The 24112-nt window shown below is 43.1% G+C and overlaps 1 protein-coding gene across 1 annotated transcript in view; it reads left to right on the forward strand.

Moving 5' to 3' along the window:
- The first annotated feature begins 71 nt into the window (after positions 1-71).
- Positions 72-24112, forward strand: part of NOC2L (NOC2 like nucleolar associated transcriptional repressor) — a 64337-nt gene continuing 40296 nt past the window's right edge. Inside the window, 10 exon segments of the mRNA XM_070759246.1 lie at positions 72-178; positions 2874-3050; positions 5730-5907; positions 7683-7799; positions 9027-9147; positions 9651-9741; positions 14112-14190; positions 17413-17523; positions 19052-19165; positions 22375-22563. Of these exon segments, the coding sequence (XP_070615347.1) occupies positions 165-178; positions 2874-3050; positions 5730-5907; positions 7683-7799; positions 9027-9147; positions 9651-9741; positions 14112-14190; positions 17413-17523; positions 19052-19165; positions 22375-22563 (1191 nt within the window). The 5' untranslated portion in view covers positions 72-164.

Genomic DNA, 24112 nt, shown 5'->3' on the forward strand with positions numbered 1-24112 from the left:
TGAACCTGAAAGCCAATCCGGCCGGCTCGGACTGGGAACTCCCCACTTCCCCAACCCAACCCCGGTCTTGCTCGCTCGGTACTCCGTTGCATTGTGGGAGAGAGGAAGTGCTCCGTCCCCACGTTGTTTGCAGCCTGCGGAGTGGGAGAGAAGCGCGGCGGAGAATGGCCACCCAAAGGTCAGGGCTTATTGCAAGCGCGCGCCTTTGCGCTTCTTTTGCAAAAGTCGGTCCCGGGGCTTTACAAAGAGGGCGGGGGTGAAGGTAGGAGGGGGGAGGAGGAGTGGGGGGGGGGAGGAAGCCCCCTGCCCGAGGTAGGGGGAAGCAGCCTCCCCCCCAAAGTCGTGAGGATAAGGGAATTGGGGTGGGTGGGTTCGTTTTTCCTTGCATGGGTTGGAGCGCGTTATTCTGCAAAACTCTTTGGAAAGGATGGAGTTGCAATTGGGTTGCGCGGCTTTTGGAAGACTGGGTCCAGTTCTGGAGACCTCGCCTGCAAAAGGATATGGATCAAATTGAACGGGTCCAAAGACGGGCTACAAGAATGGTGGAAGGTCTTCAGCATAAAACTGATCAGGAAAAACTTCATGAACTCAGGAGGGAAGTATTTTTATTAGGAAAGTGAACCCAAGAACAAGGGGGCACAATCTGAGGTGAATTGGGGGAAATATCAGAAGCAACTTGAGAAAATATTTTACTGAAGGAGTAGTAGATGCTTGGAACTTTATAAGGGCAGACTAGATGGACCTTGAGGTCTTTTTCTGCCCTCAATCTTCTATGTTTGTGTGTTGGCCTTAGGAAAATGGGAGAAGGGCGGCATACAAATCTAAATAATAATAATAATAATAATAATAATAATAATAATAATAATAATAAAGCCATGCATCCAACTCCCAAAGCATTCAGCGTGGTCATGGGTATGCATGTTCTCTAACACAGTGTTTCCCAACCAGTGTGCCGCGGCACACCACTGTGCCGCGAGACATGGTCAGGTGTGCCTCGAAGAAGGAAGCTCAGCTTCTGGTTCTGCAACTTTTTTGCTGAGAGTGCTGCTGCGGCATGGTGTACGAGAAAGAGAGAGAGAAAGAAAAAGAGAAGGAGAGAGAGGGAGAGAGAGAAAGAGAGAGAAAGCAAAAAAAAAGAAAGAGAAAGCAAGAGAGAGAAAGAGAGAGATAGCAAGAGAGGAGAGAGAGAAAGAGAGCGGTAGAGAGGGGAGAGAGAGAAAGCAAGAGAGAGAAAGAGATAGCAAGAGAGGGAGAGAGAGAAAGAGAGAGGGAGAGGGGGGAGGGAAAGCAAAAAAAAGAGAGAGAAAGAGAGAGAAAGATAGCAAGAGAGACAGAAAGAGTGAGAGAAAGAGAGATAGAAAGAGAGACAGAGAGAGAAAGAGATAGCAAGAGAGACAGAAAGAGAGAGAGAGAGAGAGAAAGAGATAGCAAGAGAGACAGAGAAAGAGAGAGAGAGAGCAAGAGAGGGGGAAGGAGGGAGAGAGAAAGACATAAAAGGAGAGGAGAGAGAAAGAGCAAAAAAGATAGGAAGGAAGAGAGAAAGAGGGATGGAGAGAGAGAAAGAAGGGAAGGAAGGAAGAGAGAGAAAGAGGGAGGGAGAGAGAAATAGAGCGAAAGGGAGGAAGAGAGAGATTTTTTTGTCCAAACTTTTTTTAGCCCCCACCCTGCTCAATGTTCCCCAGGATTTTGAAAATATGAACAATGTGCCGCCGCTCAAAAAAGGTTGGGAAACACTGCTCTAACACAATGCTTAACTTCTCTTTTTATAATGTAAAAAAAATTGGGAAAAAGTATATATTCCCGCAAACAATCAGCTAACTAGAAACTAATTTGCAAAGCTATTGTCTTGTTTATCGCATATCACTGTGACATGAGCCTTTGTGTAGCTTAAAGGAAGCCCCTTTGGGGGCCTTTTAAAACAATACCATTAAAGGCAAGTCTTTTTAAAAAACCCTTTTAAATTATAAGATCTCTTGGTCTAATTTATCCTAACTTGCTGGCTTGGGAGGAACAATTAGGTAATGAGCAACGCCTGGAGATTTTACCTTGACCACATTTTACCTTTAAGCACAGTGGTGCTTAATAGAAACATAGAAGGTTGATGGCAGAAAAAGACCTCCTGTTCCATCTAGTTTACCCATATACTATTTCCTGTATTTAATCTTAGCATGCATTTATGTTTATTCCAGGCATGTTTAAATTCAGTTACTGTGGGTTTCCCAATCACGTCTGTTCCAAGCATCTACTACTCTTTCAGTAAAATAATATTTTCTCATGTTACTTCTGATCTTTCCCCCAACTAACCTCAGGTTGTGCCCCCTTGTTCTTGTGTTCATTTTCCTATTATCAACACTTCCCTCCTGAACCTTTAACATATTTAAATGAAACACCACCCCCCATTTAAAAACACAGAAATAACCATTTTTTTAAAAATCTGTTTTTATTTTGTGGACCTTAGAATTTTGAGGCACCTTTGGTGAATTCAGTATGGGGAACAGAATGATTCCGGAGAGACATTAGAGAGTAAGAGGTGCAAATGTGTAGGTTTATTTTATTTTATTTTTATTTAATTAGACACTACCCTTGGTCTGGGCAGTTAAATGGGATTCAAAACTCAGTGAAGTGGGTAAAAATGTCCCCTAAAAATACATTGTTACAAATAATTTATAAATCATGGATGATTACTTAAACATTATAAAGTAATTCAGGATGTGCAAATAGTGTGCAATTAACAACTTGAAAATGGGAGTCTAGCATATTTTCCAGAGGGCAAAGCATTTATAATGTTTGTAATGCATTTGCCTTTCTAAGTGAGATCAATAAACGATGCATCATATATTTATTTCTAAATTCTGTCTGTCTTGCCTTTTCAGAAGCAGAAAACTGGCCGACTTGAGTGTGGATGAGTTTTTAACGTCTGGATTTGATTCTGATTTGGAAGATAATTTGATAGAAGATGCTCCAAATTCTGGGGATGATCAGAAAAGAAAGTTACCTCCTAAACTTGACATCAAAAAGAAATCAGGATGTAGTTTGGTACCAGGGGAAAGGTGAGTGTTCATGATGATGGATGGATGGATTGGGAAAGGAGTGAGAGGGAAGGATGATGGATGGCTATATGAAGGATATAGATAGCTAGATATTATGGATGGAGGAATGAAGGATAGATATAGAGATAGAGATGGATGGATGGAAATAGAGATAGATAGATTGATAGATAGATATAGATAATAGCAATAGCATTTAGATTTATATGCCACTTCACAGTGCTTTACAGCCCCCTCTAAGTGATTGCCCCCAACAATCTGGGTCCTCATTTTACCGACCTTGTAAGGGTGGAAGGCTGAGTCAACCTTGAGCCTACCGAGATTCGATCTGCCAAACTGCTGGCAGCCAGTGATCAGCAGAAGTAGCTTGCAGTATTGCACTCTAACCACTGCACCACCGAGGCATAATGATGGATGGATGAAGAGGTGAGGGAAGGGTGATGAATGGATAGATGGGTATTGGTAGCTAGATATGGAGGAGGAATGGAAGGACAGATCTGATAGAAACAGACACACAGCTAGATATAGATAAAGATGGATGGATGAAAGGGTGAGGGAAAGAGGATGGATGGATGGGTGAATAGATAATGGGGGATGGGGAAGGAGTGAGATGGATATAGGTATTATGGATGGAGGAATGAAGGATGGATGGATGGAAGGATGGATGAAGGGGTGAGGGAAGAAGGATGGGTGGATTATGAATATTTATTTATTTATTTATTGGATTTGTATGCCGCCCCTCTCCAGAGACCCGGGGCGGCTAACAGCGACAATAAAACAGTGTACAATAGTAATTTGGTATTGATGATTAAAAATCTATTAATATAAAAACCAAACATGCATACATACATACCATGCATAGAATTGTAAAGGCCTAGGGGGAAAGAGGATCTCAATTCCCCCATGCCTGGCGGCAGAGGTGGGTTTTAAGTTGTTTACAAAAGGCAAGGAGGGTGGGGGCAGTTCTAATCTCTGGGGGGAGTTGGTTCCAGAGGGCTGGGGCCGCCACAGAGAAGGTATTGGTATCTAGATATGGAGGAGTCATGGAGGGACATGATAGAGGTAGGTAGGTATGTAGATAGAAATACAAGTAGACATAGATAGATAGATAGATAGATAGATAGAATGATTCAGACAGACAGACAGACAGATAGATCAGATGGCTTTTAAACTACCGTAAGTGCCTAGGAATCTCAATATATATCCTCATTGAAGTTTCTAGATGAGAGGATACTAGAAGAGTGGACCAAATGTGCCTTATCTCTGTTGTCTTTCCTCAAGGAAAAATGAGAAAGAGTTTCCTCTAAAACAACCTTCCTTCCTTCCCTCCCTCCCTCCTTCCTTCATTCTTTCATTCCTTCATTCATTCATTGTTTGTATTTATATATCACCCACTCCAAAAAGGACTCCGGGCGGCCAACAATAGTCATAAATATATACAACAAAATACAACAACAAAATACAACCACAATAGCAGCAACGCAATAAATATACAGCGATCCCCCGATTATTGCGAGGGTTCCGTTCCAGGACCCCTCGCAATAATCGGTTTTTCGCGAAGTAGCGGTGCGGAAGTAAAAACACCATCTGCGCATGCGCAGATGGTGTTTTTACTTCCGCCGCAGCAGCGAGGAGCCGAAGATTGGGGTTTCCCCGCCGCCCACGCAAACTCCTCGCTGCTGCCGCGCCCGCCGCTTGTCCGCCGCCTGCCTGCCCGCGCGCCCGCCGCTCGCCTGCCCTTCGCCCGCCCACGCCGTTCGCTCGCGCCGCTTCCCAGCTGAGTCCTGAAGCGAACTTCCGCGTTTGGCTTCGGGACTCAGCTGGGAAGCGGCACTGGGGTTTCCCCACCGCCCACGCAAACTCCTCGCTGCCGCTCGCCCTTCGCCCGCCCACGCCGTTCGCTCGCGCCACTTCCCAGCTGAGTCCTGAAGCGAACTTCCGCGTTTGGCTTCAGGACTCAGCTGGGAAGCGGCGCTGGGGTTTCCCTGCCGCCCACGCAAACTCCTCGCTGATGCCCGCCGCTCGCCCTCCCGCCAGCAAGAGGGGGAAGACCCAGGGAAGCCGCCCAGCAGCTGATCTGCCCGGCGCTATCTACGCATGCGTGGCCATAGAAAAAAGAGTGCGCATGCGCAGATGGTGTTTTTACTTCCGGGTTGAAAAATCGCGATTTAGCCCGTTCGCAATGATCGGGATCGCGATACCCGGGGGATCACTGTATATATAATACCCTAAAAGAGAAACATGCATACATACAGTCATTTTAAAATATGTGGACTTCAACTCCCAGAATGCCCCAGCCATCACTTTGTTTTTTCAAGTTAGAATAAAAAAAGGACATGACACGAAATGAAAACCGACTGGGGAGGGAAGAGGAAAACTCAAGCCAGCCATACTCTCCAGCATTGTTGGGAGACCACTGGATGGGGAATTCTGGGAGTTGAAGTCAACCCCCCCCCCCTTTTAAAATTCGCAAGTTGGAGAAACGCTGCTTCTCTTGCTGCCTTCATCTTATTAAAATTTTGAAAACCAAGACTTTTGTTCATATTTTCCGGGAAGCAAAACCACCAATGGTTTCTCTTTTAAGCAATATGGAATTTTTAATTTAAAAAAAACAAACAACTTCCTGGCTGGATATATAGTTATATGAACTTAAATTTCCTTAAACTCCTCCGTGTTGTGCAGGAAAATGAAGAAAGGCAATGCTTCGGTGCATAAAGACCAGCTCTCTCGACTAAAGGACCGAGATCCTGAATTTTACAAGTTCCTGGAAGAAAATGACAAGACTTTGCTTAATTTTGATGACTCCGACAGTTCTGACGAGGAAGAGGAAGATCGTCACGTGTTGCCTGAAAAATTAGAGGTAATTAGTTTTATTTTCAATATAGCTCAGTGTGTGTGTGTGTGTCGGCAACCTTAAACACTCAGAGTCCTAATCGGAAGGCGCCCACCCCCTCTCGTTCAATTCTGCAGCTGACCGGAAGTCCCATTCCCCCACCCTAGAGTGTCCTCCTAGCGCGGCATGCTTTTTACTCTACCCATCCTAACCGAAAGCCCTATCAATTCTGGAGCTGACCGGAAAACCCGCCCCTTGCCATAGAGTCTCCTGGCACACTCTGCTTCCCCCGCCCCCCCAAACCGGAACCTCCTCTCAAAATTGGCAACGACAGCAGAGGGATGAAAGAGCCACATGCGGCTCCAGAGCTGCAGGTTGCTGACTCCTGGCGTAGTGGCACATCAGGAATTATTTTGATGCTCTTGCTAGCTCTCTTATGTCAATTACAATCCAACTTAATTAATATGCTGATCTCCTATAATGTTGCAGGACCAGGGGTGGGCTCCCGATGTGGTCAGGGGCTCTGTCCCAGTAGGAAATTCTGGGACGCGTGCGCAGCTGTGCACCCCTGACATGCCCCCATGCGAGATTTATTTGGCAGCAAGTGAAGTCTTGTGTGAGGACGCTCACCTGAGCGAGATTTTGGTGATTTTCGCTGGTTTTCTTCTGCGCATGTGCTGAAGCAAAAATATCGACAAAAATTGCCAAAATCTCACTCTCGCACGAGATTTCACTTGCTGCGCATGCGCAGAAGCCCAATCTGACGCCGACAGGCGGGTGCGCATCCACTAGGTCAATGCGTACCCGCAACAGCCTCAAGAGGGCGCACTGGTAGGAAGTAAGACAAGCGGCCCTTCACTGTGCAGGAGTATAAAAATTTTATTTGGGGGGGTGTGTGGTTATAAATTTTTTCTTTATTTTTCTTCCAACATACAATAAAACAACATGAGCAATAAAAACCACAGAATCAATGCTTAAAATAATAATTAATGATATTTCTTTGATACGTTAAACATTCAGAAAGAAAAAAACGCTAATACTTTCAATGTGTATTTTTTAATCCTCTTCTTTGCTAAGTTAATTAAAATTAACTACGCTTAAGATATATTTTATCTACAGATAACAATATTATGAAATCTAGTCCCTTATATTCCCTTTTTTTCTATTTATAATAAAACATAAACATCTTAACATCTTAACTCAATATCTAATTTAATCCTTTCATCTCTGTGTTAACTCCGTATCTAATGCTGCCACCAATCTTTATTTCGTCATCTCGGTCTGTAATAGATTAAAATTAAATCATTGTGTAATTAAAAGAATACTTCTCAATTATTTTTAGTTTCCAACCATTCATAAAACTTTCCTACAGGATTATAGATTTTTTTTTTAAAAAACCCAGGTGAAAGCAAACATTTATATGAAAATACCAGTGTGGCTCTTAAAACAATGGAAGCATGTGCACATCCAAATGTGCATTTCTCCAATTCTTTGCTGTATCTATGGGGCAGCAACACATGTGCATATCTTCTGTGCTGTTTGGCAAATTGCTGGGAGGCAGAGGTATTTAAAATATGGTATTTTCAAACATGGAACTTATTTTATAAATGGTTGGGTAACGGAGGTAGAAATTAGGAGCTGAGGAAGTATTATTATGTAAGCAAAATTACCCAGACAGTGTATGCTAAATGAAAATATGTAAATAAACTTTAAAAAAAAGAAAGATCAGAGAAACCAACCCAACTGTATGGACTTGTGTCCCTCATTTCTGGCTCAATTTTTTTTAAAAAAATATTTGATAGGAAGCAACTGATGAGGAAGATGAGGAGGAAGAGGAAGAAAAAACAGCTAAGCGGAAAAAAATGGACTTTATCACAGTGTCATTGAAAATGGTAGAACACTGGAAGGAAACTGCAGAGGTAAGGAGCACACAATTTTTTAAAAAAGCAACATTTCTCTAGAAGCTGCAAATAAGGCTGATTAAATGTGGAAGGACTTGCCCAAAACAAAGATAAAATTGATTTTCTCTCTCTGTTTCTAACCTTAGTATTTGGAAAGGAATGTGACTAGGAATAAAATATATTCTTCATTGGTCAACCTGTTAGCTATCCTATTATTCTATTCTGTTCAGTTCTATTCTGTTTTATTCTACATTCTATTTTATTCTATTATTGTGTTGTATTCTTATTTTATTGTATTGTATTGTACAGTATTCTATATTCTATTCTGTTGTATTCTTATAATTCTATTGTATTGTATTGTATTCTATACTCTATTAGTATTCTATCCTATCCTATCCTATATTTTATCCTACCCTATTTTTACTCTATTATAGTATTGTATTCTTGTATATTCTATTTTATTATTTTCTATTATTGTATAGTATTCAATTCTATTCTATTATTCCATTCCATTCCCTATTCTATTCCATTCCACTGTATTCTATTGCAGTGTTTTTCAACCAGTGTGCCGTGGCACATTAGTGTGCCGGGAGACATGGTCAGGTGTGCCGCGAAGCTCAGCAAGAGAGAGAGAGAGAAAGAAAGCAAGAGAGAGAGAAAGAAAGAAAGCAAGAGAGAAAGAAAGCAAGAGAGAAAGAAAGCAAGAGAGAAAGAAAGAGAGAAAGAAAGAGAGGCTGGGAAGGAGGGAGATAGAAAGAGAGCAAAAAAGAGAGGAAGGAAGGAAGATAGAAAGAAAGAGAGATGGACAGAGAGGGGAAGGAAGGAAGAGAGAGAAAGAGGGAGAGAAATAGAGCAAAAGGGAGCAAGAGAGAGATAATTTTTGTCCAAACTTTTTTTAGCCCCTCCACTCCCCCCCCCCGCTCAATGTGCCCCATGATTTTGTATATGTAAAAAATGTGCTGCGGCTAAAAAAAGGTTGAAAAGCACTGTTCTATTGTATTCTGCTATTATTGTACAGTATTGTATTGTATATTCTATTTTATTATTTTCTATTGTTGTATTGTATTCAATTCAATTCTATTATTATTCTATTCCATTCCTTTCTTATTCTATTCTTCTTCTATTCTTATTGTATTGTATTCTATATTCTATTTTATTCTTTTTCTAGTATTCCATTCTATTCTATTCATTTAAAAAAAAAATAGAATTAATTCTATTATTATTATTATTTTTAATTCCAAACAGAAGAAACTCACACCGAGGGTCTTCCATGAAATCACTCAAGCCTTTAAAGCCTGTGTGGTCACCGCCAAAGGGGAATCGGCAGGGCCAGGTGCTGGCAAGTTCAAAGTCACGGACAGCACAGGTAAATCTGCCAGAACTGATCTAGCTTTGCAAAAAAAGAAAAGATTAAAGAAACACGTTCCGTCTTTGTTTATATTTTGCCCTAGGGTCTTTGCTTTGCTTTAGCTGGCCTTGATGATTAAATCGTGAGTGTGGACTCATTGATTTGTTTAGATTAAGACCCCTTAGGCCACGGGTAGGCAAAGTTGGCTCTTCTATGAGTTGTGGACTTCAACTCCCAGAATTCCTGAGCCAATCATGCTAGCTCAGGAATTCTGGGAATTGAAGTCCACAAGTCATAAAAGAGCCAACTTTGCCTACCCCTGCCTTAGGTGATCTTACTAAGTCATACAGCATCAATTACAAACCAGAACTCCCCTTAAATTCCCAGAATTCCACAGCCTTCCCTTAAAAGTTGCTCCCATTAAGACAGGCAGCTGTATATAAAAGAATCCGCTCTCAATGACTGCTAAATTCATTGATGAAATATCTCCTTATTTTTTATTTTTTGCATCTCCTGCTTAGTCTTCAACACACTTGTCTCCTTCTGTGTCCGCGACCTCTTCGTTCTTGTGCAAAAGCTGCTTCAGGTGAAACCTGCAAAAAATAAATCCAAGTAAGTTTGTTTGTTTTATGCACATTTAGTTTTCTCTTTATTCTTGCAGTCTAGGAATTGCAAAAGTCTCCTCCTTCAATTCAATGGTGGGCATTTTTTATCCATCCTGAGCAGAATAGTTTTTTTAAACTATTAATTTTTATTAATAGTTTATCTACTATTATGCTTGCCTTCCTTACTAGTATTTATCTCTTCCCACTTATTACTATAACCCTGTTGCTTGTACCTTTCACTTTATATTTGTTTTAATTTGTTTCCTAGTACAATTTGATAACTTGGTAATCTTGACTATCACTAAGTGTTGTGTATCTTTGTATTATTGATGAATGTATTGTATTTTTCTTTATGTACACTGAGAGCATATACACCAAAGAGAAATTCCTTGTGTGTCCAATCACACTTGGCCAATAAAGAATTCTATTCTATTCTGTTCATATTTCTATTTTATTCTTATTCTTTTTCTTCTCTATTCTGTTTTTCTATTCTATTCTTATTTTCTCTATTCTCTGAGTCTGTGGAAAGGGGCGGCATACAAATTTGATCAATCAATCAATCAAATAAATAAATAAATAAATAATAAATTCTATTCTTTTCTATTCTATTATTATTTTGTTTTCTATTCTTATTCTTTTTTCTATTCTTTTCTATTCTATCCTTATTCTTTTTTCTTTTCTTTTCTATTCTAGTCTTATTCTTTTTTCTTTTCTATTTTCTATTCTATTCTGGTCTTATTCCTATTCTATTCCATTCCATTCTATTCTCTGTTCTAAACTAATCTAAAAAAATACCACCACCCCCGTCAAATGATCAGAATTCAAAGCTTGGCAATTGACTCATAATTATTTCGGTCACTGAATATCGAATGCAAAGGGATATAAATTATTGCACTGTATTGAAGATTGAAGGTATATGATATTGGATATTTGTATCAGTGGAGGGAAAAAAATTACCCTCCAAAAAAGAAATAGAATAATGAGCTGGAAGGGACCTTGAAGGTCTTCTAGTCCTGCACCCTGCTCAAACAGGAGAACCTATAATAATTCAGATAAGTAGACTTTTCTTAAAAACCTCCAGTGATGGAGCACCCACAACCTTTGTGGCAAGCTGTTCCACTGGTTAATTTTCCTCCCTGATAGGAAGTTTCTCCTCAATCCCAGTTTGCTTCTCTCTTTGATTAGTTTCCAACCATTTTTTTCTTGTCCTGCCTTCAGTTGCTTTAGATAATAATTTGACCCCCTCGTCTTTGTGACAGCTCTCAGGGTGTCCAGCAAACCTGGAAAACAGGGAAATCAGGGAATTGTCAGGGAAATCGGCTGTTCGGGAAAGATCAGGGAATTTGTGATAAAAACAGAATAAATCAGGGGGAAAAAACTGTATTAAAATGTTTAAAAGTCCAGGAAAAATCATGTAAAAACAAAAAACAAAACTGGATCGTGCTGCTTGGCAGAGTCAAGCAAAAATGAGCATAACTGTGGCAACAACTTGCTTCCTCAGCTACCGATATTTCTCCACGGCTTAGCCGTTTGGTATGACGTCATCTACGACCGGGCTTTAGCTAGATCCGTAAGTTACAGGGAAGTGTCAGGGAAATATCTGGGAATCTCAAAATGCTTTTCCCCTGGACACCCTGAGCTCTTCAAATACTGGAATACTGCTATCCTGTTACCCCTAATTCTTCTCTTGTTCAGACTAGCCAAACCCACAACCCTGCAGGCCATAAAATAAATTAATTTTATTCCCAGGACAAGCAAGTTATTTTTTGGGGTGTCATACCGTCTCCTCCATCCTGTGGTATTCCCACGGTCGCGAAAATCCCCAAATCCTGAAGAATAATTTGCAAAACAGCTAAGCCAAAAAAATTGGAATAGCTGACGGGGTCAGCATCAAATTTTCCATCTGGGCCGCAAAGATAAGCAGCCGGTTAGAGTACAATTAATCCCTTTCTAGCTGGCATGTGGGTGGTAACTTGGAGATATCTGATCCGCATGGCACTGTGGGCACTCAGCGGTCTGGGTAACGGGTATGTCTTTGTTTAGGACATGCTTTGCACGAGACCTCAGCTGACTGCTACTTTTGGCTCGAGTTTCTGAGCTGGGCCCGCCTGATTTGGACACTACACATCCTTTTCAGGAAACCGTCCCCCTTCTGGGAAGGGGCTTCGTGGTATCCAAAGCAGAACATCCAGATTCAGTTTTGCTCCACATAGCCCAGCCTTGTGAGCTTTCTAGATCTTTCTTTCTTTCTTTCTTTCTTTCTTTCTTTCTTTCTTTCTTTCTTTCTTTCTTTCTTTCTTTTGTCTTCCTTTCTCCCTTCCTTCCTTCCTTCTCTCTCTCTCTGTGTCTGCCTTTTTCTTTCCTTCCTTCCTCCTTCCTTCCTTATTCATTTGTTTGTTTGTTTGTTTATTTATTTATTTATTTATTTATTTATTTATTTATTTATTTATTTGATTTTTAAGCCGCCCAACACCTTCCAGATTCTGGGTGGCATACAACAACTTAAAAACAATCAATTTGTGCCATATATTCAAAATGGACAGTGATTAATAGATATATGTTTTTGTGTGTTTGTGTGTGTGAGAAAGAGAGAGAGTGTGTATGGGTGCAGATATGTTGTAATTTGCAGCAATCCAGCCAGCACAGAAGTAAAAGAATTCAGCAAGATAGATTTATATATGAAAATGGTTTATATACAATACCATACAGCGGAACCAGAACTCAGAATCCAGAAACCCAGAAGTAATATTGGCAGAAGCAGTATGTCAGGATGTGCAGATTTTAATAGCTGTAAGCTAATAAGAGATTGTAAGCAAAGGCAACAGGAAGCTACTGCAACGTGAATCAGGCATCAGAGTTACTGCCCCTTTAAGAAGCTGGCTAAAAAAGCTGCCTATATAAGGGAAGCCATTAGAGGCGTTTCCCTTCTCCTCCTGTTCTTTCTCCTGGTATATTCTCAATGCTGGTATTTAAGGTATTTAACCACGTCTAAGTTTGTACATACAATGGTACCTCTGCTTATGAACTTAATTCATTCTGTGACCAGGTTCTTAAGTAGAAACATTTGTAAGAAGAAGCAATTTTTCCCAAAGAAATCAATGTAAAAGCAAATAATGTGTGCGATTGAGGAAACCACAGGGAGGGTGGATGCCATGTTTCCTCCCAGGAGATTCCTAGAGAGGCCCCACAGAGGCTTCTCCCCACCTTTTCTGGCCCTGTTTCCTCCCAGGAGATTCCTAGAGAGGCCCCACAGAGGCTTTTCCCTGCCTTTTCCAGCCCTGATTACTCCCAGGAGATTCCTAGAGAGGCCCCACGGAGACTTCTCCCTGCCTTTTCCAGCCTGATTCCTCCCAGGAGTTTCCTAGAGAGGCCCCACGAAGGTTTCTACCTGCCTTTTCCAGCCCTGTTTCCTCCCAGGAGATACCTAGTGAGGCCCTATGGAGGCTTCTCCCTGCCTTTCCAGTTACAGTTTCGGAGGCTCAGGTTTATAAATGGAAAATGGTTCTTGAAAAGAGGGAAAAAATCTTGAACACCTAGTTCTTATTTAGAAAAGTTCGAAAGTAGAGGCATTCTTAGGTAGAGGTACCACTTTATTTAGTTTAGATGATTATCTAAAGACTGTATGCTGTGTTTTTGCTCCTGGGTTTATCTCATAATACTAATCTTGCTGCCTAAACTCCTACACAATATAGTACAGAGGCACACACACACACACACACTATCGGGTTGCAACCGGTACCAATAAGGACGGTGCATTGTTAGCGAAAATTGAGCTGCGCGCAACTTTGCTTCTGCTACGGGTGTGGATGCGCGTCCCAGCGAGTTTTTGCTTCTGCGAATGCGCAGGAAGCAACATATTGCGAGGGGACGCGTGCATGTGTGAGATTCCAGGGGTTTTTTTTTTTGCTTCTGCGCATGCCAAGATTTCGTGCGCGCATGCGTCTCCTCACAAGATCTTGCTGCATGTGCAGAAGCAAAATCTCGCTGGGACACATGCCTGCAGTAGAAACAAAGCTGTGCCTGTAGCGCACCAATAGTGGTGGAATCAGGAATCCGTCCCTGTACATTCACGACAGACACACAGAGATCAGTGAATCTAAGCCATGCGCAGGCTCCGAGTTGTCTGGGTCGCCAAACAGTCCCCATCGGCTGACCTATTACCATGTCTATCCCAATTCACGAACCCTTATATACTGACAAGGTCTATTTTTATTTTTTTGTACCTTGAATTTTAAATGCAAGATGGGAAAGGACCTTTCCCACTTTTAACAGCCCCTAGCCCAGTTGAAATTCAGGCACCTCCCGTGAGTGAGAGAAACGAAAGCCTTTGAATCACACATGTACTGTACTAAATCACTCCTTCCTTCATTGCCTTAGGTTAGTCTTGCCTTCCTCCAGCCCGTTGTGGAGCAAGTTACGATTGGACATCAAAATGCACCTCGGCTGTGCCATTCAGGTGAGTTTAAGTCAGTGTTTCCCAACCGGTGTGCCGCGGCACACTGGTGTGCCGCGAGACATGGTCAGGTGTGCCGCGAAGAAATAAGCTCAGCTTCTGGTCTCGCAACTTTTTGCGAAGAGAAAAAAGTTGTGATACCGGAAGCTGAGCTTGCTTCTTTGCGCCTTCCAAGTTTTCCAGCAGTTGCGGCGCCCCGCCCGGCTGGAGCTTCCCTGTCAGCAGGTGAGCTTTGGGGCTTGGTGGGAGGGCAGCGGGAGGGCGGCGCACAGGGGGAGGGTGATGGCGGCGGCAGCGGGCAGGAGCCATGCCGTGGGGTGGTGGCAGGGTGGTCCCTCTTTCTCTCCCCCTCTCTTGCTTTCTCTTTCCCTCCCCCCTCTCTCCCTCTCTCTTTCTCCCAGTAGCTGCGGGGCGACGTCAGGGTGATCGTCGGTGCCTCTGTTCCTCTGTTCCGGAGGCGGAGCTCCGGAACAGAGGAACAGAGGCACCGACGGCGGCGGCTGGAAATGCTGGAATTGCGTGGCTGGCATTGCCTGCTGGCTGGACCAGGACAGAGGCTCAAGCCCCACGTCCATGCCCAGCGCAACGCCAGAAATGTACGGCTTCTAGCCACCGCCGTCTGTGACTCCGTTCTGGAGCTCCGCCTCAAGCTGATCACCCTGCCGTCGCCCCACGGATACTGGGAGAAAGAGAGAGGGGGAGAGGGGGGAGAGAAAGAGAAAGCAAGAGAGGGAGAGACAGAAATAGAGAGAGGAAGAGAGGGGGGAGAGAAAGAGAGAGAAAGATATAGCAAGAGAGGGAGAGAGAGAAAGAGAGGGGGGAGAGAAAGACAGAGAAAGAGATAGCAAGAGAGGTAGAGAGAGAAAGAGAGAGGAAGAGAGGGGGGATAGAAAGAGAGAGAAAGAGATAGCAAGAGAGGGAGAGAGAGAAGGAGAGAGGGAGAGATGGGGGAGAGAAAGAGATAGCAAGAGAGGGAGAGAGAGAAGGAGAGAGGGAGAGAGGGGGGAGAGAAAGAGATAGCAAGAGAGGGAGAGAGAGGGGGGAGAGAGAGAAAGAGATAGCAAGAGAGGGAGAGGGAGAAAGAGAGGGGGGAGAGAAAGAGAGAGAAAGAGAAAGCAAGAGAGGTAGAGAGAGAAAGAGAGAGGAAGAGAGGGGGGATAGAAAGAGAGAGAAAGAGATAGCAAGAGAGGGAGAGAGAGAAGGAGAGAGGGAGAGATGGGGGAGAGAAAGAGATAGCAAGAGAGGGAAGGAGAGAGGGAGAGAGGGGGGAGAGAAAGAGATAGCAAGAGAGGGAGAGAGAGGGGGGGAGAGAGAAAGAGATAGCAAGAGAAGGAGAGAGAGATAGCAAGAGAGGTAGAGAGAGAAAGAGAGAGGAAGAGAGGGGGATAGAAAGAGAGAAAGAGATAGCAAGAGAGGGAGAGAGAGAAGGAGAGAGGGAGAGAGGGGGGAGAGAAAGAGATAGCAAGAGAGGGAGAGAGAGAGGAAGAGAGGGGGGAGAGAAAGAGAGAGAAAGATATAGCAAGAGAGGGAGAGAGAGAGGGAGAGAGGGGGGAGAGAAAGAGAGAGAAAGAGATAGCAAGAGAGGTAGAGAGGAAGAGAGGGGGGAGAGAAAGAGAGAGAAAGAGATAGCAAGAGAGGGAGAGAGAGAAGGAGAGAGGGAGAGAGGGGGATAGAAAGAGATAGCAAGAGAAGGAGAGAGAGGGAGAGAGGGGGGAGAGAGAGAAAGAGATAGCAAGAGAGGGAGAGAGAGAAAGAGAGAGGGAGAGAGGGGGGAGAGAAAGAAGGAGAGAGAGGGGGTAGAGAAAGAGAGAAAGCAAAAGAGAGAGAGAGATAGCAAGAGAGAGGGGGAGAGAGGGGGAGAGAAAGAGAGAGAGAGAAAGAGAGATAGCTAGAGAGAGAAAGAGAGAGGGAGAGAGAGGGGGAAGAGATAAAGAAAGACAGCAAGAGAGAGAAAGCAAGAGAGAGAGAGAAAGAGGGGGGAAGGAGGGTGAGGGAAAGACAGAGAGAGGGAAGGAAGGAGGGAGAGAGAAGGAGGGCAAAAAAGAGAGGGAGGAAGGGAGAAACAAAGAGAGATGGAGAGAGAGGGGAAAGAGGAGGGAAGGGAGAGAGAGAGAGAAAGAGGGAGAGAGAAAAATAGAGCGAAAGGGAGGAAGAGAGATATTTTTTGTCCAAACTTTTTTTACCCCCCCCCCCCCCCCCCCCCCCCCCCCCGCTCAGTGTTCCCCAGGATTTTGTAAATGTGAATAATGTGCCGCGGCTCAAAAAAGGTTGGGAAACACTGGTTTAAGTAGCCTAGCAAGCAAGGGTCAAATTTGGTCATTTTTAAAAAACAAATTTTGGGTGTTTCTTCCTGTTCTTTTTTTTGGGGGGTGGGGGGACTTTTTTATTTTTCATTTTCAAAAATATAAATATTTTATCTTTCCTTAAGCAGTATGTCATCTGGGTACAAACCCCCGTGTCCAACTTTCATCATTTACTACATCACCGTCCATAATTTTCCTAATCAGCCTGTGTTTGTCTGGAATCTCTTTTCGTTTCCAGTTTTGTGCAATGGTGATTCTGGCTGCGGTTAGAATATGTAGTGTTATGTAATAATATTTTCCCCACTCCATTTTCTGGTCTATTATTCCTAGCAAAAATGTTTCTGGCTTTTTATTTGTTTCCAATTTTGTGATGTCACTTAGCCAATCTTTTATTTTATTCCAAAAAAATTTAACAGATGGACATGTCTGCCATATATGTTCCCTGTTACTAATAAAAGTACGTTGGACAGAGAGAGTTCTCAGCAAGTCCATAGTTTGATTTTCAACTGGTAGGAATGGCGGAAATGCAACATTTAGAAGACTTCTAAATTTCTTGCATTTAGAAGAATATTTCAAGGTGAAGAAAATAAACCTAAGAATGGAGTGTCTATGGAGATCCTCAGTCACCCAGGGCAGTGTTTCCCAACCTTGGCAACTTGAAGATGCCTGGACTTCAATTCCCAGAATTCCCCAGCCAGAATTCTGGGAGTTGAAGTCCAAATATCTTCAAGTTGCCACGGTTGGGAAACACTGATCCAGGGCATGGGTTGTCCCAAAGGTGCTTTTTGCAAGAGACAAATGGACTTTTTGGTTTTTCTTGAAGACATTTCACTTTCCCAGAAGCTTCATCCATTCTGACTGAATTCTTCCATTCGGCAGCGTGATGGAAATTGTGTTGGTTTTCCCCCCCTACTTTCCGCAGCTTCTGTCGTGTTTAACCCGGACCTCTGTAACAATAGCTGTTCTTCGCCACATCAGCGCCATAGTGCCTTACTATCTAAGCTTCCCCAAACAGTCTCGCATGCTACTTAAGGTAAGCTTGATAGCAGGGCAGGCCAGAAGGTGGAGGAATAAAGACCCTTGTTCAAATTGGGGGCCAGGGCTTTAGTCCTGGATAATGGGTTCCAGGGCAAACTTTTTTTTTTTTTTTGGCTTGGTTCTTTTTAAATTAATTATTGTATTTTTTGGAGTACAGTGGTACCTCTACTTACAAACTTAATTTGTTTCGTGACCAGGTTCTTAAGTAGAAAAGTTTGTATGAAGCAATTTTTCCCATAGGAATCAATGTAAAAGCAAATAATGTGTGCGATTGGGGAAACCACAGGGAGAGTGGAGGCCCTGTTTCCTCCCAGGAGATTCCTAGAGAGGCCCCACGGAGGCTTCTCCCTGCCTTTTCTGGCCCTGTTTCTTCCCTGGAGATTCCTAGAGAGGCCCCACGGAGGCTTCTCCCTGCCTTTTCTGGCCCTGTTTCCTCCCTGGAGATTCCTAGAGAGGCCCCACGGAGGCTTCTCCCTGCCTTTTCCGGTTATAGTTTTGGAGGCTTTTGTTTGTAAGTGGAAAATGGTTCTTGAGACGAGGCAAAAAAATCTTGAACACCCAGTTCTTATCTAGAAAAGTTTGTAAGTGGAGGTGTTCTTAGGTAGAGGTACCACCGTATAAGACACAGCTTAGTTTTGGGGGAGGAAAATAAGCGGAAAATATCTACCTACCAGGTATTCATCTGGCTAGCGTCCTTAGTGTGGTCAGTTTCAGCACATTATTTTATCCCCTGATTAAGGCCAAAAAAATTCTTCTTCAGAGGGAGTAGGAGTGAAAAAGATCCTGCAAGCCGGGAAGATTGTTAGGACCTTGTTAGGGCTGGGAAAAAAGGTTAATAAATGTCTGGTTTAATAAATTTTAAAAGACATTGCTGTATAAATAAAAGAAGGGAAAAAAATTGGATGAAGAACAAAATACAGTAAATCATAATTTCTTTGTGATCCGAACCAAATTTTGGGAAATTGGTGCTTACAAAAAGTATTGTCACAGAAGGGGAAATTGGCTGCAGGGGAAAAATTGTGAATTTTTTTGGTCATGGTCAGAAATGTTAGCTACCAGTAAATAAAGGATTTGCTATTAGATGATTTTAAATTAACTCTATAGAACTAGTGTATAGACTTACTATATCTTAAGAAATGATTAACACACTGTATAAAACTCTGAATGTTAATATTAACATGAACTGGTCATTCACTAAAGTAAATTCTGTACGATGAAGATCCCATTCTTTTTAAAGTTTTCAATCTTGACTTAGGGACTTCAACTCCCAGAATTCCCCAGCCAGCATGCTTTAAGATGGATATACTTTACTTTGGAGCATGCCCGCTGGGAAATTCTCTCGAGTTGAACTATACACGTTGCTGGGGTTGAGAGAAATGCTATTTTAGGCCATAGAAAGTCAAAATTTAGTGGCATTGTCTTGATTGGCATTTGGAAAAAACCTACCTTCTTAACCTTAGAGTCATTTGCTTTAAAAGCAAATAAAAACTGAAAATAACTTATTTTTTTCTTCTTTCATTAAGCAAATTATTCGACTCTGGAGCACGGGGGATGAGGTGGTCAGAGTTTTAGCTTTTCTGATACTCAACAAATTCTGCCGGTATAAACAGGAAGTTTATATACCTTCCATTCTTAAGGTAAGATTAACAAAGTCAGAAGGGACCTTGTGGGTCATCTAGTCCAACCCCCCTGCCCAAGTGGGAGACCCTACACCAAGGGTAGGCAAAGTGGGCTCTTCTATGACATATGGACTTCAACTCCCAGAATTCCTGAACTAGCATGATTGGCTCAGGAATTCTGGGAGTTGAAGTCCACAAGTCATACAAGAGCCAACTTTGCCTATCCCTGCCCTACACCATTTCTGACAAATGGCAACCCACCCCCCACCCCCAAAACCCCATAGACAATAAATTCATATTTTGAGACTGGATCAGTATTTCCCCTCTTATAAAATTGAAAGCTCTGGGCTTAGGGCAAAACTTTGCCCAATAGTGGCCTCATTTATTATTGTTTTGGATTTGCTGAACCAAACTAATAGCTGTTATTAAGGCATTTTTTCCAAGTTCCGTTGGGTTTTTAAAAAGAAGCCTTGTGATTTCAAACCCACATGGTTTGCCAGCGCTCCAGTTTCGCTGTTGTTATTATTATTTATTAGACTTGTGTGCCGCCTTTCTCCAAAGACTCAGGGCAGCATACAAGTCTAATAAATAATAATAAATAATAACAACAACAGCGAAACTGGAGTGCCGGCAAACATCATATGTTTGAAATCACAAGTCTTCTTTTCAAAAACCCAACAGAACTTGGAAAAAATGCCTTAATGACAACTGTTAGACTCGGGGTCGCATACAAGTCTAATAAATAATCATAAATAATAGTTGTGTTGTGTTAGTTGAAAGCTCAGTTGTTGGCTTTCGCTCTCAGCTATAGCAAAATAGAACCGTGGCATGGTTTAGGTCAGTGATGGGGAATGTTTTTTGGTTCTTGGGCCAAAAGGGGGTGTGTGTGCGCGCGCGCGCGCGCTAGCATGCCTGCACATGGTCACGCCCCTTCCCTCCCCCCCACGCACGTGCACCACCCCGTGCTGTCCCAGCGGATGTGCACAATCCTCCCTGTCTCCCGCGCATGTTTACAGGCCTCACTAAAGCCTAGGATATGAAAAAAAACAGCCAAACGGGCAAACGGGCAGTTCGGAATAATGGACTTCTGGTCTTCCCGTTGTGCTGGGGTTTTTTGCACTCTGGAGGGTTCAGGGGAGCTTCCGGAAGGTCCAGGGAAGCCCCAAAACAGCCCATTAGGAAACTGGAAGTTTGGAAAACGCACTTCTAGTTTGCCGTTGTGCATGCCTGCCCATTGGCGGAGGTTTGGCTTGTGCGTATACACAGCAAGCAAAATCTTGCATGAGGATGTTCGCTGGAGCGAGATTTCAGCGATTTTCACTTATTTTTTTTGCTTTGCGCATGCATGGAAGCAAAAATATCAGTGGAAATCACCAAAATCTCACTCACGTGCGTTTCCTCATGCAAGATTTCACTTGCTGCACATGCACAAAAGCAAAAATATCGGTGAAAATCACTGAAATCTCGCTCGCGTGCGCTTACTCACAAAATTTCACTTCCTGCACATGTGCAGAATTGATAATAATAATAATAATAATAATAATAATAATAATAATAATAATTTATTAGATTTGTATGCCGCCCCTCTCTGAAGACTCGGGGCAGCTCACAACAATAATAAACAGTATACAGTAAACAAATCTAATATTTAAAAAGCGATATCTAAAAAAACCATTATATACAACCATATAACACAAGCGTACCATACATAAAACTATATAAGCCTGGGGAAAATGTTTCAATTCCCCTATGATTGGCGGTATAGGTGGGTCTTAAGCAATTTACGAAAGACAAGGAGGGTGGGGGCAGTTCTAATCTCTGGGGGGAGTTGATTCCAGAGGGCCAGGGCCACCACAGAGAAGGCTCTTCCCCTGGGTCCCGCCAGACGACATTGTTTAGTCGACGGGACCTGGAGAAGACCAACTCTGTGGGACCTTATCGGCCGCTGGCATTCGTGCAGCAGAAGGCGGTCTCGGAGGTATTCTGGTCCGATGCCATGTAGGGTTTTATAGGTCATTACCAACACTTTGAATTGTGACCGCAAACTGATCGGCAGCCAATGCAAGCCACGGAGTGTTGGAGAAACGTGGGCAAACCTAGGTAAGCCCACAATAGCTCTCGTGGCTGCATTCTGCACGATCTGAAGTGTCCAAAAACTTTTCAGAGGTAGCCTCATGTAGAGAGTGTTACAGTAGTCGAACCTCGAGGTGATGAGGGCATGAGTGACTGTGAGCAATGACTCCCTGTCCAAATAGGGCCGCAACTGGTGAACCTGGGCAAACGCCCTCCCTGCCACAGCCGAAAGATGATGTTCCAGTGTCAGCTGTGGATCGAGGAGGACATCCAAGTTGCAGACCCTCTCTGAGGGGGTCAGTAATTTCCCCCCAGGGTAATGGATGGACAGATGGAATTGTCCTTAGGAGGCAAAACCCACAGCCACTCCGTCTTATCAGGGTTGAGTTTAAGTCTGTTGACACCCATCCAGGCCCCAACAGCCTCCAGGCACCGGCACATCACTTCCACTGCTTCGTTGACTGGACATGGGGTGGAGATTTATAACTGGGTATCATCAGCATACTGATGATACCACACCCCATGCCCTTGGATGATCTCACCCAGCGGTTTCATGTAGATATTAAATAGCGGGGGGGGGGAGGACCGACCCCTGAGGCACCCCGCAAGGGAGAGACCTAGAGGTCGACCTCTGACCCCCCCACTAACACCAACTGCGACCGACCAGAGAGGTAGGAGGAGAACCACTGAAGAACAGTGCCTCCCACTCCCAACCCCTCCAGCTGTTGCAGAAGGATACCATGGTCGATGGTATCGAAAGCCGCTGAGAGGTCAAGAAGCACCAGGACAGAGGATAAACCCCTGTCCTGGGCCCGCCAGAGATCATCCATCAACGCGACCAAAGCAGTTTCCGTGCTGTAACCGGGCCTGAAACCCAACTGTTGAGGGTCTAGATAATCGGCTTCTTCCAAGGACCGCTGGAGCGCCACCACCTTCTCAACAACCAAATCTCGTGCCGATGGGCGGGCATGAGTCCGCCAGACGCCCCTGCGCCCACGACAACCTCAGAAGGCGCACCGGTAGCATCGAAGGCAAGCAGCTTTTCACTGGATAAGACCATTCATACATTTAGTTTCTGCAGTGCCCCACCTCCAAAACAAACCATCCTAATGGTGCCCCCCTAATTCTCTTCTTGTCTCCTTGTTCCCATTTAGCAAATGTATATTTCCTACGTCAAGAATTCGAGATTCACCTCTCCCAACGTCCTCCCCCTCATCAACTTCATGCAACGGACTCTGATCGAAATGTACACGCTGGACCCCTCTCTGTCGTATCAACAGGCCTTCATATACATCCGTCAGCTGGCCATCCACCTGCGTGGGGCTATGACCCTCAAGAAGAAGGTGGGTTTTACCAGAGGGTGTGGTGACCTGGGGGAGTGTGGCTCGAAAGCAACACAGCCAGAGAACAGGTCTAGCTTCTCTTCATTTGCTCCAACTTTTCCCCCAAACATTCCCACTTTCCCCTAACAGTCCTGGAGCAAAGCTCTCACACGCATTGGGGGGGGGGAACTCCCAGGGGTTTGGAGGGGTTCAGGAGACCCTCTAGCTAAGATTCTGCGCAGTTTGGAGAACCCCCAAATCCCACCAATTAATAGGAGAGAAAAAAAGTCAATATAAGTATCTTAAGATTCACAGTTATTTTTGTTCCTTTTTAACTTGACTGTACATTTAAAATAAGATCTGATTGGCAACCTGTGGATTTACCAAGACAAGACAATACTTGGGTAGGATATAAAATAGGGGAATTAGAAATGAAACTAAACCTATTTGCAGATGATGCAATTATATTGACCCAGACCGCAGTGGAGATGATTAAAGCCATAAGAAATATTTTGCAAGAGTTTAAACAGGAATCGGGATTGTCGGTCAATATGGAAAAATCAGAGATTATGTGTTTAAATACAGGTCTGAGAGAGCATATAGAAATTAGGAAAGAATCAGGGTTGGAGTTAGGACTAAAGAAAATTAAATATTTGGGAATTTGGTTATTGAGAAACCCAGTGAAAATCGAGGAGGTGAATTATAGACAAATATGGAGGAAAATGTTGAAACAGATGAGGAGCTGGAAAGAGAAAAAACTAAGGAGAGTGGCTAAAATAAGAGCATTAAAAATGATGATAGTTCCCAAAATGATGTACCTGTTTCAGGTATTGCCAGGGGGTTTATTAGCATCCAGGTTTAGAGAGTGGGATGAAAAACTTAATTATTGGGTTGAAGAAGATAAGAGTCCGAGAATAAGGAAAAAGTGGTTAATAGCGAATGAAAAAGAGGGTGGATGGGGAATTCCTTGTTTCGAGTTGTATAGAGAAGCATTTCAAATTTAAAGATTAATGGAGCTGCAATTATTTGAAAATAAATGGGTGAAATTGGAAAAACAGGTAAATGGCATGAAGAATAGAGAATTAATTTTTATAAGGTGGAATAGGAGTGACTTAGATAAATTAATAGGTCCCATGAAAGGGACTATGGACATTTAGAAAAAATGGCAGGGGAAAATAGGATTATATAAATCAAAACTGTCATTGCTATATATAATAAATAGAGATAACGAAAGAAATCTAAATAGGGTTATAGGAGAGTTGAAGGGAAGAGGGATAATTAAGATAGTACACTTATATGAGAAGGATGGGAGGCCAAGTAGAAATCGTATAGAATGGTGGTTGGGCAAGGGAAGATGGCTACAAACAAATGTAATATGTAAATATCTGAATGAAAGGGAGAATAAAGGAGCACTATTTAGGGAGGAGATAGAGTTAGAGAAAATAATAAGAGAAAAAAGTGAGGGTACCAAGGCGCAAGCAAGTAATATATATAAGATGTTAGTGCAGTCAGAGGGGGATGTGATGCAAGGATTGACTAAATGGTGGCAAAATGAGATACAAGTAGAGGT

This window comes from Erythrolamprus reginae, chromosome 8, assembly GCF_031021105.1.
Source record: "Erythrolamprus reginae isolate rEryReg1 chromosome 8, rEryReg1.hap1, whole genome shotgun sequence".
In the NCBI taxonomy this organism is placed as follows: domain Eukaryota; kingdom Metazoa; phylum Chordata; class Lepidosauria; order Squamata; family Dipsadidae; genus Erythrolamprus; species Erythrolamprus reginae.